The sequence below is a fragment of the Pipistrellus kuhlii genome, unplaced genomic scaffold, assembly GCF_014108245.1.
Source record: "Pipistrellus kuhlii isolate mPipKuh1 unplaced genomic scaffold, mPipKuh1.p scaffold_m20_p_3, whole genome shotgun sequence".
NCBI lineage: Eukaryota > Metazoa > Chordata > Mammalia > Chiroptera > Vespertilionidae > Pipistrellus > Pipistrellus kuhlii.
The window spans coordinates 112380732-112393470 of NW_023425529.1; the positions used below are offsets into that span (position 1 = coordinate 112380732).

Sequence of the window (12739 nt, forward strand, 5' to 3'; positions counted from 1 at the left end):
TTATTATGACAATGTAAATATATTCTCGCTGCCAAGCCAGTTGCATTTTCTCTTTTTAAAAATTTCACTTTATCTTTGCATTTTCTTAGTTTCCTTTGAACACTGGAGTGCCTTCCTTCAGTTCTGGTTCTGAAACTTTTCTTTCACAGACTCCTCAGCCTTGTCTGCATATTGGAATCACCTGGGGGGGCTTTAAAATTCACTGGTGTGTTGGTCCTACCCTCAGAGATGCTGTTGCTCCTTGGCCCTGACTTCAGGGCTCTTAAAGTTCCCCAAGTGTTTCTAACGTGCAGCCAGTGTTAAGAATCACTGCTTTAACGTCATCTGGGGCAGCTGTCGCCAACCTGTGGTCCGTGAGGAGTTACTGCTATTGCTTTCCTATGTTGGGTCCCCCCATTTCTGGGTCTCATCTACATTCTTGCTTTATTTTGCTTGTTTTGGTAGAGCATATTATTTAGTATCTTCTTAAGGGAAGATGCATATTCAGGTCCTTGCATATCTGAAATTATCTTTATTCACCCCTCATTCTTAGCTTGCAACTTTCTGGTAAGTATTCCAGTTTGGAAATAGTTTCCCTTCAGAATATTGAAGGCATTGCTCTTCTAACCTTGAGTATTAGCTCTTGGGAAATCCAAGGCCATATGGATATCAGTCCTTATAAAAGGGCTTTCCCCTACTTTCCCTGGAAATACTGTAATATTTTTTTTCTGGCATTCTGCAATTTCATAGTGATGTCTCAGAGCAGGATCATCTTTATTCTTTTTAAAGAATGAAGGAAACTCATTTCTAGTTCTAAATGATTTTCTTGTGTTATTTCTTTGATTTATTTATCTTCATTTTCTCTTAATGGAATTTTTATTATTCAAACCCTAGGCATCCTAGATTTATCTTCTAACATTTTGTAAAAAAAAAAAAAAATCTTTCTTCTCTAATTTATCTTTGACTATCCCCCCTCCACTTCTTGGCATATTAAGTTAGGGGAAAAAAATCCAGTTTTTCTCTTCCTTGTGTCTCATTCGCTCTCACACCACCACACTCTCAACAGAGTGTATGTTGACACTCGATGTGTAGGTTTTTTTCTCTCTCACAGTAAGCAATGCTGGGACACCAGCTAGGTGCCCTACAATTAAACTCAACTGTGACACTTCCTACCTGGAGAAAATGTCAGTTCCCACCGGTTAAGGGTTCCGTCCTACAAGCCTGCCTCCACTTCAGGTGCCAGTTGCAACTAGTAGGTCCACAGGTTCCTCACAACTTTGGTCCAGCATGGCTGCACATTGGAGGTTCCTTGGGCTTGCTTAATTTGCTACTGCAGCCTGTAGAACTCAGGGTAACACATTTATCTGTGAATTAAGGGTATAATACAAATACAGATAAGAGATACATAGGAAAGGTCTGGGAGGGTCCTGAGCACAGGAGCTTTGGTCCCCATGGAGTTGGGGTGGGGCTACCCTCCTGGTATGTAGATATGTTCACCTACCTAGTAGTTCCCTGAATCCCCATGCTTCAGAGATCTTTAAAGAGGCTTCCCCACATAGGCACCCTCAATTTAGTAGCTCCTCTGCCATCTCTTGAGGACAGGGGGAGGTGGGACTGAAAATTCCAAGCTTCTAATTATGGCTTGGTTTCTCTGGAGACCAGCCTCTATCCAGGAGCCCTCCCAGAGTTGCCCCATTAAAACAAAAGATGCTCCTTCTGCTCTTATCACTTAGAAAACTATAGTGATTTTAGGAGCTCTGTTTAAGAAACTTGGAGCAGATACAAGAAAATACATGTGAGATAAGAAAAAATATATTATCTTCTGAATATTTTCCTGGTTTGTCTTTTGTGAAGGGAAAGGAGATATTTTTGATTGCCAAGAGCTTCTTTTTTTTCTGCATTGCTATTTAAAAATAATACTTTCTGTTTCATGGATAAAATATCCACCTTCTGCCTCTCAGAGGAAAGTGCAGAGAGCATGAGAGGCCCACTGCTCAGTATGCTGGATTTCACAGAATCCTTTCATTCTCAGTAGGGTGTTTGACCATCGCTGCCTTGGTTCCAAGCCTGCCTTTCTTAGTTTATGTAGAGAGTATACTTTTGATTTCCTGTCAGGATTGGAAGAATTTTCAGGAGGAAGCAGGCATAGGCATCTTCCCATCATCCATCAGCCTTCCCTAATAACTGATCCAGATACTGAGTCCTCACATTGATCTATGGAGAAGACTGGCTTCTTATGTGTGTCCCCTATCCCCTGGCTAGTGAGTCTTCAGGCTTGCGCTCTTCCTCTCTCAGTCACTTACCCTTCTGCCATCTACTTTGCTTTTATAGATTGTTGTTTGGGAATACAGCTGTCTCCCAGTCTTAAAAGATAGAGTTTGTTTGTTTTATTTCCTCTTCTTGTTTTAGGGTAATTTTTGAGAGAAGAAAGGAGCATAAACATTTTTATTCCACCATCTTGAAATAGGAATTTAATGTTTGTCATGGGTTGAATTGTGTCCTCTTCACCCCCAAATTTAAATTTAAAACCTCCAGCACCTCAGAATGTGACATAATTTGGATAATGGGCCGTTACAGTGGTAATCAAGTAAAAATGAGGTCATGAGAGTGGGTTCTAATTCAAAAGTAGAGGTGTCCTTATAAAGGGGGGGATTTGGTCACAGAGACGGACACAGAGGGAAGATGATGTAAAGGACACAGGGAGAAGACGTCCATCTCCAAGCCAAAGGAAGAGGCCTAGATCCTTACTTCATGGTCCTCAGAAGGAACCAATCTTGCAGATACCTTGATTTTGGACTTCCAGCCTCTAAAACTGTGAGACACCAAATTTCTGTTGTTTAAGCCACCCAGACTGTGATACTTTGTTATCATAGGGCAGCCCTGGAAAATCAATAGTGTTTTTCTCCATTTGTTCAAATTTCCTTCCCCCCCTTAGTCTGATTCTAATTCACTCTTTAGGACACAACTTAGTGTCATCTACTTTGAAAAGGTGCCCTTGATCCAGTTTAATTAAATGTCCTTCTTTATATTTCCTCTTTCACAATACCTATCATGATGTACTATAATGATTGATCTTCTTGTCTAACTTCCGCACTAGGATGTAAACAGTTGTGGTCTGGGATTATGTCTTAACCACAGTGCTTACACATATGAGGGTTAAATATTATTTATTGAATAACTATATCATAAGCATAGCTTTGGGAGAGGACGAGTAAAACTGTATTTTATTTTTTGTTTTTTAAAAAAATATATATTTTATTGATTTTTTACAGAGGAAGGGAAAGAGACAGAGAGCTAGGAATGTCGATGAGAGAGAGACATCGACCAGCCGCCTCTTGCACACCCCCTACTGGGGATGTGCCCGCAACCGATGTACATGCCCTTGACCAGAATGGGACCCCTCAGTCTGCAGGCTGACGCTCTACCACTGAGCCAAACCGGTTTCTGCTAAAACTGTATTTTAGTTGAGTAACAAAAATGTAAGCTTTAATATAATGTTAAATTCATATTTAATGTTAGAAAAAAATACCTAAATATAATGATATAGAAGTTTCAGGGATTTAAAACTAAAAAAAATAGTGATCAGAACTGTTTCCTCTCTTGGTTTTGAACAGAAACTTCCTGTCCTGCCTAGGGATCACAGCTGGGTAAGCCTCCATGAGTATTACAAGTAACTTTGAAGTCTTCATAGTTAAGGTGCCAGGCGATTTTCCAGTTTTGAATGACACTTTATGTGTCTAACCATTTTTTTTTTCTGAATCCAAAACTAGGAACCATATTCTGATAAATGAACAAGTGCTTAAGTTTGTTTGTTTATTTATTTTAAATATATTTTTATTGATATTTGAAGGGAGAGGAAGGAGAAGGGATAGAGAGAGAGAAATATCAATGAGAGAGGAACATCACTCATTGGCTGTCTCTGAGTGTGCCCCTACTGGGATTGAGCATGCAACCTGGGGAATGTGCCCTGACGGGAAATCAAACTGGTGACATCTTGTCGAGGCTCAACCACTAAGCCATACCAGCTGGGCATCAAGTGGTTAAATTTAAAAGGAAGGTATACAAACAGAATTTAGGTTTCCCACTCAAATCATAATACCTGATTTAACTAAATATTTTACTCCTTCTTTTAATCTCTTGAGTAGATGTACTCCTTTATCCCCTTCCCCCCAGGCTTTTTAGGTTTTCTGTGGAATATTTGTGATGAAGCCTAGCTTTCTCCAAAAAAAAGGAGTCATTGAGAACCACTCCCACCTTCTGTCTTATCACAGTCCTTTTGTGTTTAGGGGATAAACAAGATAAAGTCGCAGGATGTTTGTCTAATGTAGCAGGGTTTGCATATATAAGGGCTTGCTGAACACATGCAGAGCTCCACTATTCTAATTAGTTGTGTTATAGATGATACAATCCCTCTCCGGCAACTATGTCTTCTTATCTGATGTGATATGGGTTCTATAGTGACAGAAATGGGGGAATGAATTAAGAAGTGCTTCAGAAAAATTATAGTAAGAGGAAAGGGGGGCCCAGCCTATATAAGCTTTATGGATGTTAGTCCAAAGAACAAGTCCTGAAATATGCAGCCTGCTGCCATGCTGCTGCTGGTGCTTTTATGAGAAAAATGAAATTCCCTGCACATTAGCTTACCAGGCTGGCCTCTCTGCCTTACAGAGGCTGGGCTACAAATCAATGTGTGAGAGAGAAAGTATATGACCAATGAACAGACAGAATACTTGTTATCTCATAAATTCCAGAGTCTGTGGTCTCTATGCCGGAGTGTAGAAGCCTGACATGGTGGGTCAGTAGGACGAAAGACATCCTGCTGTGAGTGCTGGCTCTCCTAAGGCTCCCCAGGGGGTCCTAAATCAGCCAGATTTATGGCTTCTGTGCTCCTTAACAGGCCTTGTTTTTCTGCCGAGAAATAGAAATATGCTTCAGGTACAGACTGGGGATGCAAAGACATAGAAAGAAATGCATCTCTGAAATCATGTGGTAGCAGTTACCAGTTGACAGGCTTTTTAACAGGATCCATTAATGAGCAGTAGACATATCAGTGCTTCTAAACTCAGGGCCACTATTGCTTGTCTCTGATATCAACTAATAAGCTAGTAGGAATATTCTTGGAAAATATTTAACTTTCTTCTATTTCTTTTTTTAAAAATATATTTTATTGATTTTTTACAGATAGGAAAGGAGAGGGATAGAGAGTTAGAAACATCGATGAGAGAATCATCGATTAGCTGCCTCCTGCACACCTCCCACTGGGGATGTGCCCACAACCCAGGTACATGCCCTTGACTGGAATGGAAGCTGACTCTTTATTCACTGAGCCAAACCGGTTTTGGCTAACTTTCCTCTATTTCAAAGCCTTTTCATTAGAAAAAATATACACTATGTCAACTATCTCTGATGGGATGTGTGTATATATGTATACCCTGAGTGGCCAGATTATTATGATCTCTGAACACATAATAATCTGGCCACTTAGTGTATATTTTATATAATAAAAAGCTAATATGCAAATTGTCCCTTGACTAGGAGTTCAACCAGCAAGCAGGCCGGCCAACCACCCATGTTCCCTCCCCCTGGCCAGGCTGGCCAGACCCCACCCAGACATGAATTCATGCACCAGGCCTCTAATACACACACACACACACACACACACACACACACACAAGCACGTACTGAGTGGCCAGATTATTATGCGTACAGAGATCATAATAATGTGGCCAAACAGTGTAAATGTATTTATTTTGCATGGGGCAATTTTGAGAAATAAAACTTTAGTTTGAGCTGAGGAAAGTCACAGGGAATAGACTAGAGAGGATACTTTGAAGTTATCTAATCATAACATGAATGTCAGTTCAAAGAGATTAGACAGCTGTGAGTTATAAATCTCTTAAAGGGGTAATATTTACTTTTGGCCATGACTAAGAATTTGACAAGAAAGCTGTTCCCCAACCTCTGTTGCTCAAAAAGAAAAAAATGGCCCCTTATCTTTGCATCTAGTTACATTTCATAGTGGACAATTTCTCTCTTTTTTTCATTCCCTTATTAGCAGTTTTCAGGGAAAGTGGCCCAACACAGTTCTTGATTAGTTCTAAAGAAGCAACACAGATTTTTTAATTTTATTTCTGCAACAAATTCTTCTCCCCCAACTTTCTAACAGGAAAGTGGTAGCATTCTTCACTTTCACAAAAGTGTTCTAAATAGTTTATTAGCTGAATTTCACAACTGTTATTAAGAAAGCAAATTTGCCATTTTGAAATAAAAAAATATTATCTTTCTTTAAAAAAATGTATTTTGTTGTTTTTTTACAGAGAGGAAGGGAGAAAGATAGAGAGTTAGAAACATCAATGAGAGAGTCATTGATCAGCTGCCTCTTGCATGCCCCCTACTGGGGATGTGCCCGCAACCAAGGTACATGCCCTTGACTGGACTCAAAACCGGGACTCTTCAGTCTGCAGGTTGACACTCTATCCACTGAGCTAATAAATAAATTATTTTCTTCTACATTCTTTTTCTACCTCCCTTTCACCCTTGCAACTTCCTTTCTTAAATTTTATTTTTTATTATAATTATTGGGGTAACATTGGATATAAAAATTATATAGGTTTCAAGTATAGATTTCTATGATACATCATCTATGTATTGCACTGTGTGCCCACCATCTAAAGTCAAATTTGAGGGGATATTTTTAAAACCCAAATTAAACAAGCATTTATATCATATTTTAAAATGTGCTTATACTAGCATTCTTTTTATATATCCCAAGGGACATCTTCAGACATATGCATAAATAATTCAATAGTTAAGTCTATATGAAGAGTTTGCTGTATGCTTAATACAGAAATTGAGTTATTAAAACCAGATCCATGGTAGGCAGACTAATATATTGTGGTGATGTTTTTTCCTATGAATTTTCCCCCTATATCTTAACAGGCCAGAAGTCAGGCTTATAAGGATTCTCTAAAGGAAGAAGAAAACAAAAAACTACAGAAGATGAAGGAAGAACAACACCAGAAGGTATTCCTCAGACCCTATTGGTCATTGCTAATTATTTATTTCTGACAATAGATCATTTCAAAGGGTTTCTGAATAGATATATTTATATACATGAAAATCCTGAAAAATAACACAAGCATTACAGAAAGGTGAGATGGGGGATGTTTTAAGAGTGTGGTGGTATGGTGATGCGGTGGTTAATTCTAGTAAAATCTATCAGGATACTTTATCTCACAGGTCTACAGTGTGTCTGCTATAATTGGTACCAGCAGTTCATGGAGATTATAGAACACTTTTTAAACTCATCTACAGAAAATAACCAATGGCACTAACATTAAAAAAAAAAATGATTTTAGCAAGAGAGGAAAGGTGGGGGAGAGAAAAAAACAACAACACAACAACATCAAAGTGAGAGAGAAAGATTGATCTGAATGTGCCCCAACTAGGGATCAAACTCACAACTTGGATATGTGGCCTAACTGGGAATTGAACCTGGAACCTTCTGCTGTATGGGACGACACTCCAACCAACTGAACTACACTGGCAATACTGAAAGTTTTTAAACCAAAAATATACATATGGTATTATTATATAAATCATGTTCAGAGAATATTATAATGCACAACAGAGTGGGTATACACATTCATGAAGGTGGCTTGAATATTCACTTAAAATATACATATCATAAAATATAAAGATACTCTATGCATATATGTGAAGTAATCCAAAAATTTTGAGCAATAGGAGTAAGTACAATGAATGCAGAGCCTACTAAGAAGAGTGCTGAAAGGGCAATCCTCATTAGAATATGAAATCTCTGGCATGGTCACTGAAACAGTCAGACTTTATGGTCAAATCTGCCTTTGATACATAGGCTGTGATGGGGCCAGCAGCTCCTCAGCATGGGCTCAGAAGGGCGAGGAATACCAGTGGTGAGCTCCAAGGTGCTGCTACATTCCAGATCCTTTAAAAAAGCAAAATAAATTATTCAGCTAGTTGGAGACCATTACCTTCCCCATAATTTTTATTTTCCAACTTTTATTCTTACCGTATTGGTTATTGACATATCCTATCACTTCTTCCAGAATATCCCTCAAATCCTTTTTTTCAATTATACAATTAACTTGAATTCCCATTTTGATTTCCTTGATTTGGTTTAATTTGTTTTCATCCTTATGTCTTTACCACACAAAGTTATTTATTATAGTAAGTGTGTGTGAAAATCACATTATGAAATAGACTATATGTACGAATTATTATTATTATTATTTTTTAAATATATTTTTATTGATTTTTTACAGAGAGGAAGGGAGAGAGATAGAGAGCTAGAAACATCGATGAGAGAAACATTGACCAGCTGCCATTTGCACACCCCCTACCGGGGATGTGCCTGCAACCAAGGTATATGCCCTTGACTGGAATCAAACCCGGGACCTTTCAGTCCACAGAATGACGCTCTACACTGAGCCAAATTGGTTTCGGCTATGTACGAATTATGGTTGCTATAATTTGACTCCTTCCAATAGTGATCAATCTCTTACTTATTTGGTTTCACCCAGTATACAGTTTAAATGACTGTGTCACTGACCTCTTTTGTGCATGGTAGGCAGTAATTAAATAGCTAAGAAAATAATGTAAATTGTAAATTTAGCTTCTATATAAGCTATGAAGAAGCCATAAATATTTTTAATTCCCTGATGTTTTTTTTTTTTTTTTAAACACAAATACATTTTGACAAAGCCATATTGAAATGCACAATAAAATAAGCAACATTATAGTAATACTAGAGGCCCGGTGCACAGATTCTTGGATGGCCTGCAGAGATCCGGCTGCATCTGGCTCTCTGACATTCCTTGAGGGGTCCTGGATTACTATGCACCCTGGAATTGGGCTCCCTCCACTCTGGTTCTAGATGCCTCACCCAAGAATTGCAGCTGCCAAGTCACTGAAGCTCACCAGCTCATGCACTGAGCACCTGTCCCCTGTTGGTCAGTGCACGTAATAGCTGCCAGTTGGCCAATCTCTTAGGCTTTTATATATATAGATTCTAGTAGTTAGCAAGTGAAAGCTAACTAATATTTTCAATATCTGTCAGATGATAAAAAGTGTTCATCTGTTTCTGTGACTTTTTAACTTAGTAATAAGTTCTGAAGTTGGAACAGAAAAGAGTGTTATGAAGACAGTGTACATATGATTTATTTTAAAGTAACTTCTAATGAATTTTAAGTAGTGTTTTATACAGTTTGGTGTATATTTTTGGAATGTGAAAACCATTAAAAATAGAACATTTTATAAAGAGAGTGCTCAACAGATTAGAAAATTAGATCTGGGATTTAATTTTCAGGTTGAACAATTATTTTAAACAGTAAAAATTAAGCTTTTTATTTCTTAATCTTGTTTTCTCTTCTGGAGTCAGACAAATATTGATGCATATGTATTTTCTAGTTATTGACTGAACATACATTTTTCTTTGACATAAACTGTTTCTTTACTTATTATAGCTTTCAGTAAAATGAATAATGTTAGCACATAGATAATTCCATCATTAGGGTTTTAAATAACAGTAGAATACATAAGGGTATTCATCATATTTTTATTCAATCTGTTGTTAAAAAATGTTCATTGAAGGTATTCCTTGATTGGTACAATCTGTCATTCCTTATCACATCAATGATTTAACTTAAGAAATTATGAAAAATCATGTCTATGGTAAGAAGATATAGAAAACACATATCATTGCATCTATTCATTTATCTGTTCCTCCCATTCATTTAACAAATATTTATTGAATACCTGCCCTGAAGTAACTTATAAGTAGATTATCTAGGGTAAGTTGAGGTCACGGCATATTTATTTGATTCTCTGTCCCTTACTTTCACATTTTCCCATTACTCTAATCTCTGGAGACAGCAGGTTCTTTCTTAAGTTTATATGTGATTAAGTTACCTCTTCTAGAAATGTATTTATAATTCCCCCTTTTCCTCTATACCTTCAACATATTTTTCTCCATTGACTAATACTTGTATTTTGGTAACTAATATGCTCACTCTTGCTATTTTAAAATGAAGAAACCAACAAACCTCTTCCTTGATTCTGCTATCCTCACATATATCACCTATTCTATTTCCACCAAAGTAATAAAAGTAAAGACAAAGGGAATATTATTGTAATCATATCTTTATTACCTACTTCATCCTTAATTCTTTATGTTCTGGTTTATATTAACTGAAAAACCTGGTTTGTGTTCTTACTAAAACAATTCTCTAAAGGTAAAAATCCCTTCTCAACTTTCAATACAGTGGACTTTTCAGACTCTCTGTAACTCTGTAACAGTATCTAACACCACTTTAAAGCTTTCTTTTCCTGGTTTTTTATACTGCATTATTTTGATTGAATCACCTCAGCATAATCTATTTCTGTATTCACTCACCTATCCATTCATTCATTCATTCATTCATTCTATCAACAAACATATATTGAACTTCCATTATATGTGCTGAGCCTTGTGAAGGATACTGGAGCATCAATTAAGAACAGATATTCTGGAGGAGGTAAGATGGCGGAAGAATAGATGGGCGGATTCTGAGCCCTCTCCCGAAGCAGAAAGAGAGAGCAACTGAGGGTCTTGTGCTGTGAGTGTTTATTAGCAAGCTGGGAGACAGCGAACACCAGAAGAAACTGCTGGGGGGCCGCTGACAGAGGTACCCCTCACAGGGAAGCACCCACGAGGGCTGTGTCCCTGCCCGGAGCTACCTACCGGCTTGGACGGGAAACCTCGCCATCCTGAGAGGAAGATAGGATCGTGTCAGAGGCCTGAATATCCACAGCCACAGCGACCACCAAGCATCTGTGACCCCCAGAACGCGGATCCCAGGTGGCGCGAACACCTGCCCTCACAGGATTGCCCCACTGCTCGGTGAAAAGGTCAGATTTCGCGGGGAGAGGGTGGAGAGTGCTTGAGGCGAAGACAGAAAGCCTGTGCGCACAGAGCACACGCGGAAGCTGGAGGACAAGGGCGGTGATTACAAGTAGAAGCCCCAGCTGTTGGGCGGTTGTCACCCGTGAAAGTGGACGGGGCTCCTAACAGGGGAGATATCTAAAGAGCAACACATTTGGATCTGCCTCAGAGGGATATCGGAGAGTTGCGGGAGATTGCAGTTGCTTGGACCTGCTCCCTCACCCACTCCGTAGTTCCTGCTTCAGAGAGGACAAAAAAAAAAAAAAAAAAAAAAAAGCTGGAGAGGCTCTAGAGTCTGGGAAGTCAACCTAGAAACACTGCCCCCAGAGGCTAATCCACAAATTGACTCTAGTGTAATAAAAATAAAGCAAAACCTGCCTAAAAATCAGGACTGGATCATAACAATAGAGGAAGCGAATGACCTTCATTACTGCAAATTTTATTTAAATTTTTGAAAAATTTTTTTTTTAATTTTTAAATTTTTGTTTTTTATTTTTGTTTTCATTATTTGCAACGTTTACTAAGATACTATTTTTTTTTCTTTTTCCTCACTTGATTTTATCTTTATAATTATTACATTGTATATGTAATCAACATTATTACTACTACTAATTTACCTTTTTCATCTTATTTTCTTTTGTTTATTTTTATTATTTTTATTTCATTTGATTATATATATATATATATATATATATATATATATATATATTTTTTTTTTTAATTTCAGGATTACTGTTCTACAGTCTTTATCTATCTTTCCTTCTCCAACACTTTATTCTGTCTCAACCCTACCTTTATGCCTTCACCCTCTTTCCGATCTTTTCCTTTGGTAACCCGTTTATCTTAACCCTTTCCTGCTCTAGATTTTCCCCATTCCTTCTGTCTACCCCCTTCTAAAATTTCACCCTACTTGTATATATCTAATTTCCAACTACCTGCTCCAAACCCATTCACACCTCCCTCGCAGTTGTCCTAAAAACAAAACAAAACAAAACAAAAAACAGTCTTTCTCTCTAACTCTTTGAAGTTGTATGTTGAATGTTAACTATACTGAAGCTGTATGCTTTTTGTTATAAGATTGATTTGCCTATGCTTTTTGTTTGATTGTATGTCTTTGTTATTCTGGGTTCTAGTCAACACAACCACCCTTATTGGTGGTTATTAATATCGCAAACACATTTCTATTCAGTGCCTTGTGTGTTGTACCTGGTTGTGTTGTATTTTGTGCCTTTAAATCAAAGCAGGAGAGAGAGAACTACACAACCAGACATCCTAGATCATGGGGAGACCAAAAAACACCCTGCATATGAAAGAAAAGCAGGCTTCACCAGAAAAGGAAGTAAACGACATAGAGGGAAGCAACCTACCTGAGCAAGAATTCAGAGTAATGATCATAAGATGCCTAAAAAGAATGGAAGACAAATTTGACAATATGAGTAAGAACCAAGAGGAAATGAAGAAAAACCAAGAAGAAATGAAAAATGACATTGCTACTGTAAAGAACTCAATAGAAAGCATCAAGAGTAGATTAGAAGAAGCAGAGGACCGCATCAGTGAGCTAGAAGACAAGATGGAAAAAAATACCCAATTAGAACAACTTCTGGGGAAAAAAATTAAAAAACAGGAGGAAAGTCTAAGGGAACTTTGGGACAATACAAAACAAAACAATATTAGAATAATAGGGGTTCCAGAAGGAAAGGAAATTGAGGAAGACATGGAAAATGTATTTCAAGAAATAATGACAGAAAACTTTCCGGAGATAGAGAAGAAAAAACCCACACAAATCCAAGTTGCTCGCAG

At 37.8% G+C, this 12739-nt stretch overlaps 1 protein-coding gene across 2 annotated transcripts in view; it reads left to right on the top strand.

The window, feature by feature from the left end:
* Positions 1 to 12739, top strand: part of EPSTI1 (epithelial stromal interaction 1) — a 108780-nt gene that overhangs the window by 68118 nt on the left and 27923 nt on the right. The window contains exons 8-9 of one of the 2 annotated variants that reach the window (XM_036458338.2): positions 3594 to 3626; positions 6919 to 7002. In XM_036458338.2, the coding sequence (XP_036314231.1) occupies positions 3594 to 3626; positions 6919 to 7002 (117 nt within the window). The remainder of the gene's footprint in view (positions 1 to 3593; positions 3627 to 6918; positions 7003 to 12739) is intronic. The other variant, XM_036458339.2, reaches the window with a different exon arrangement.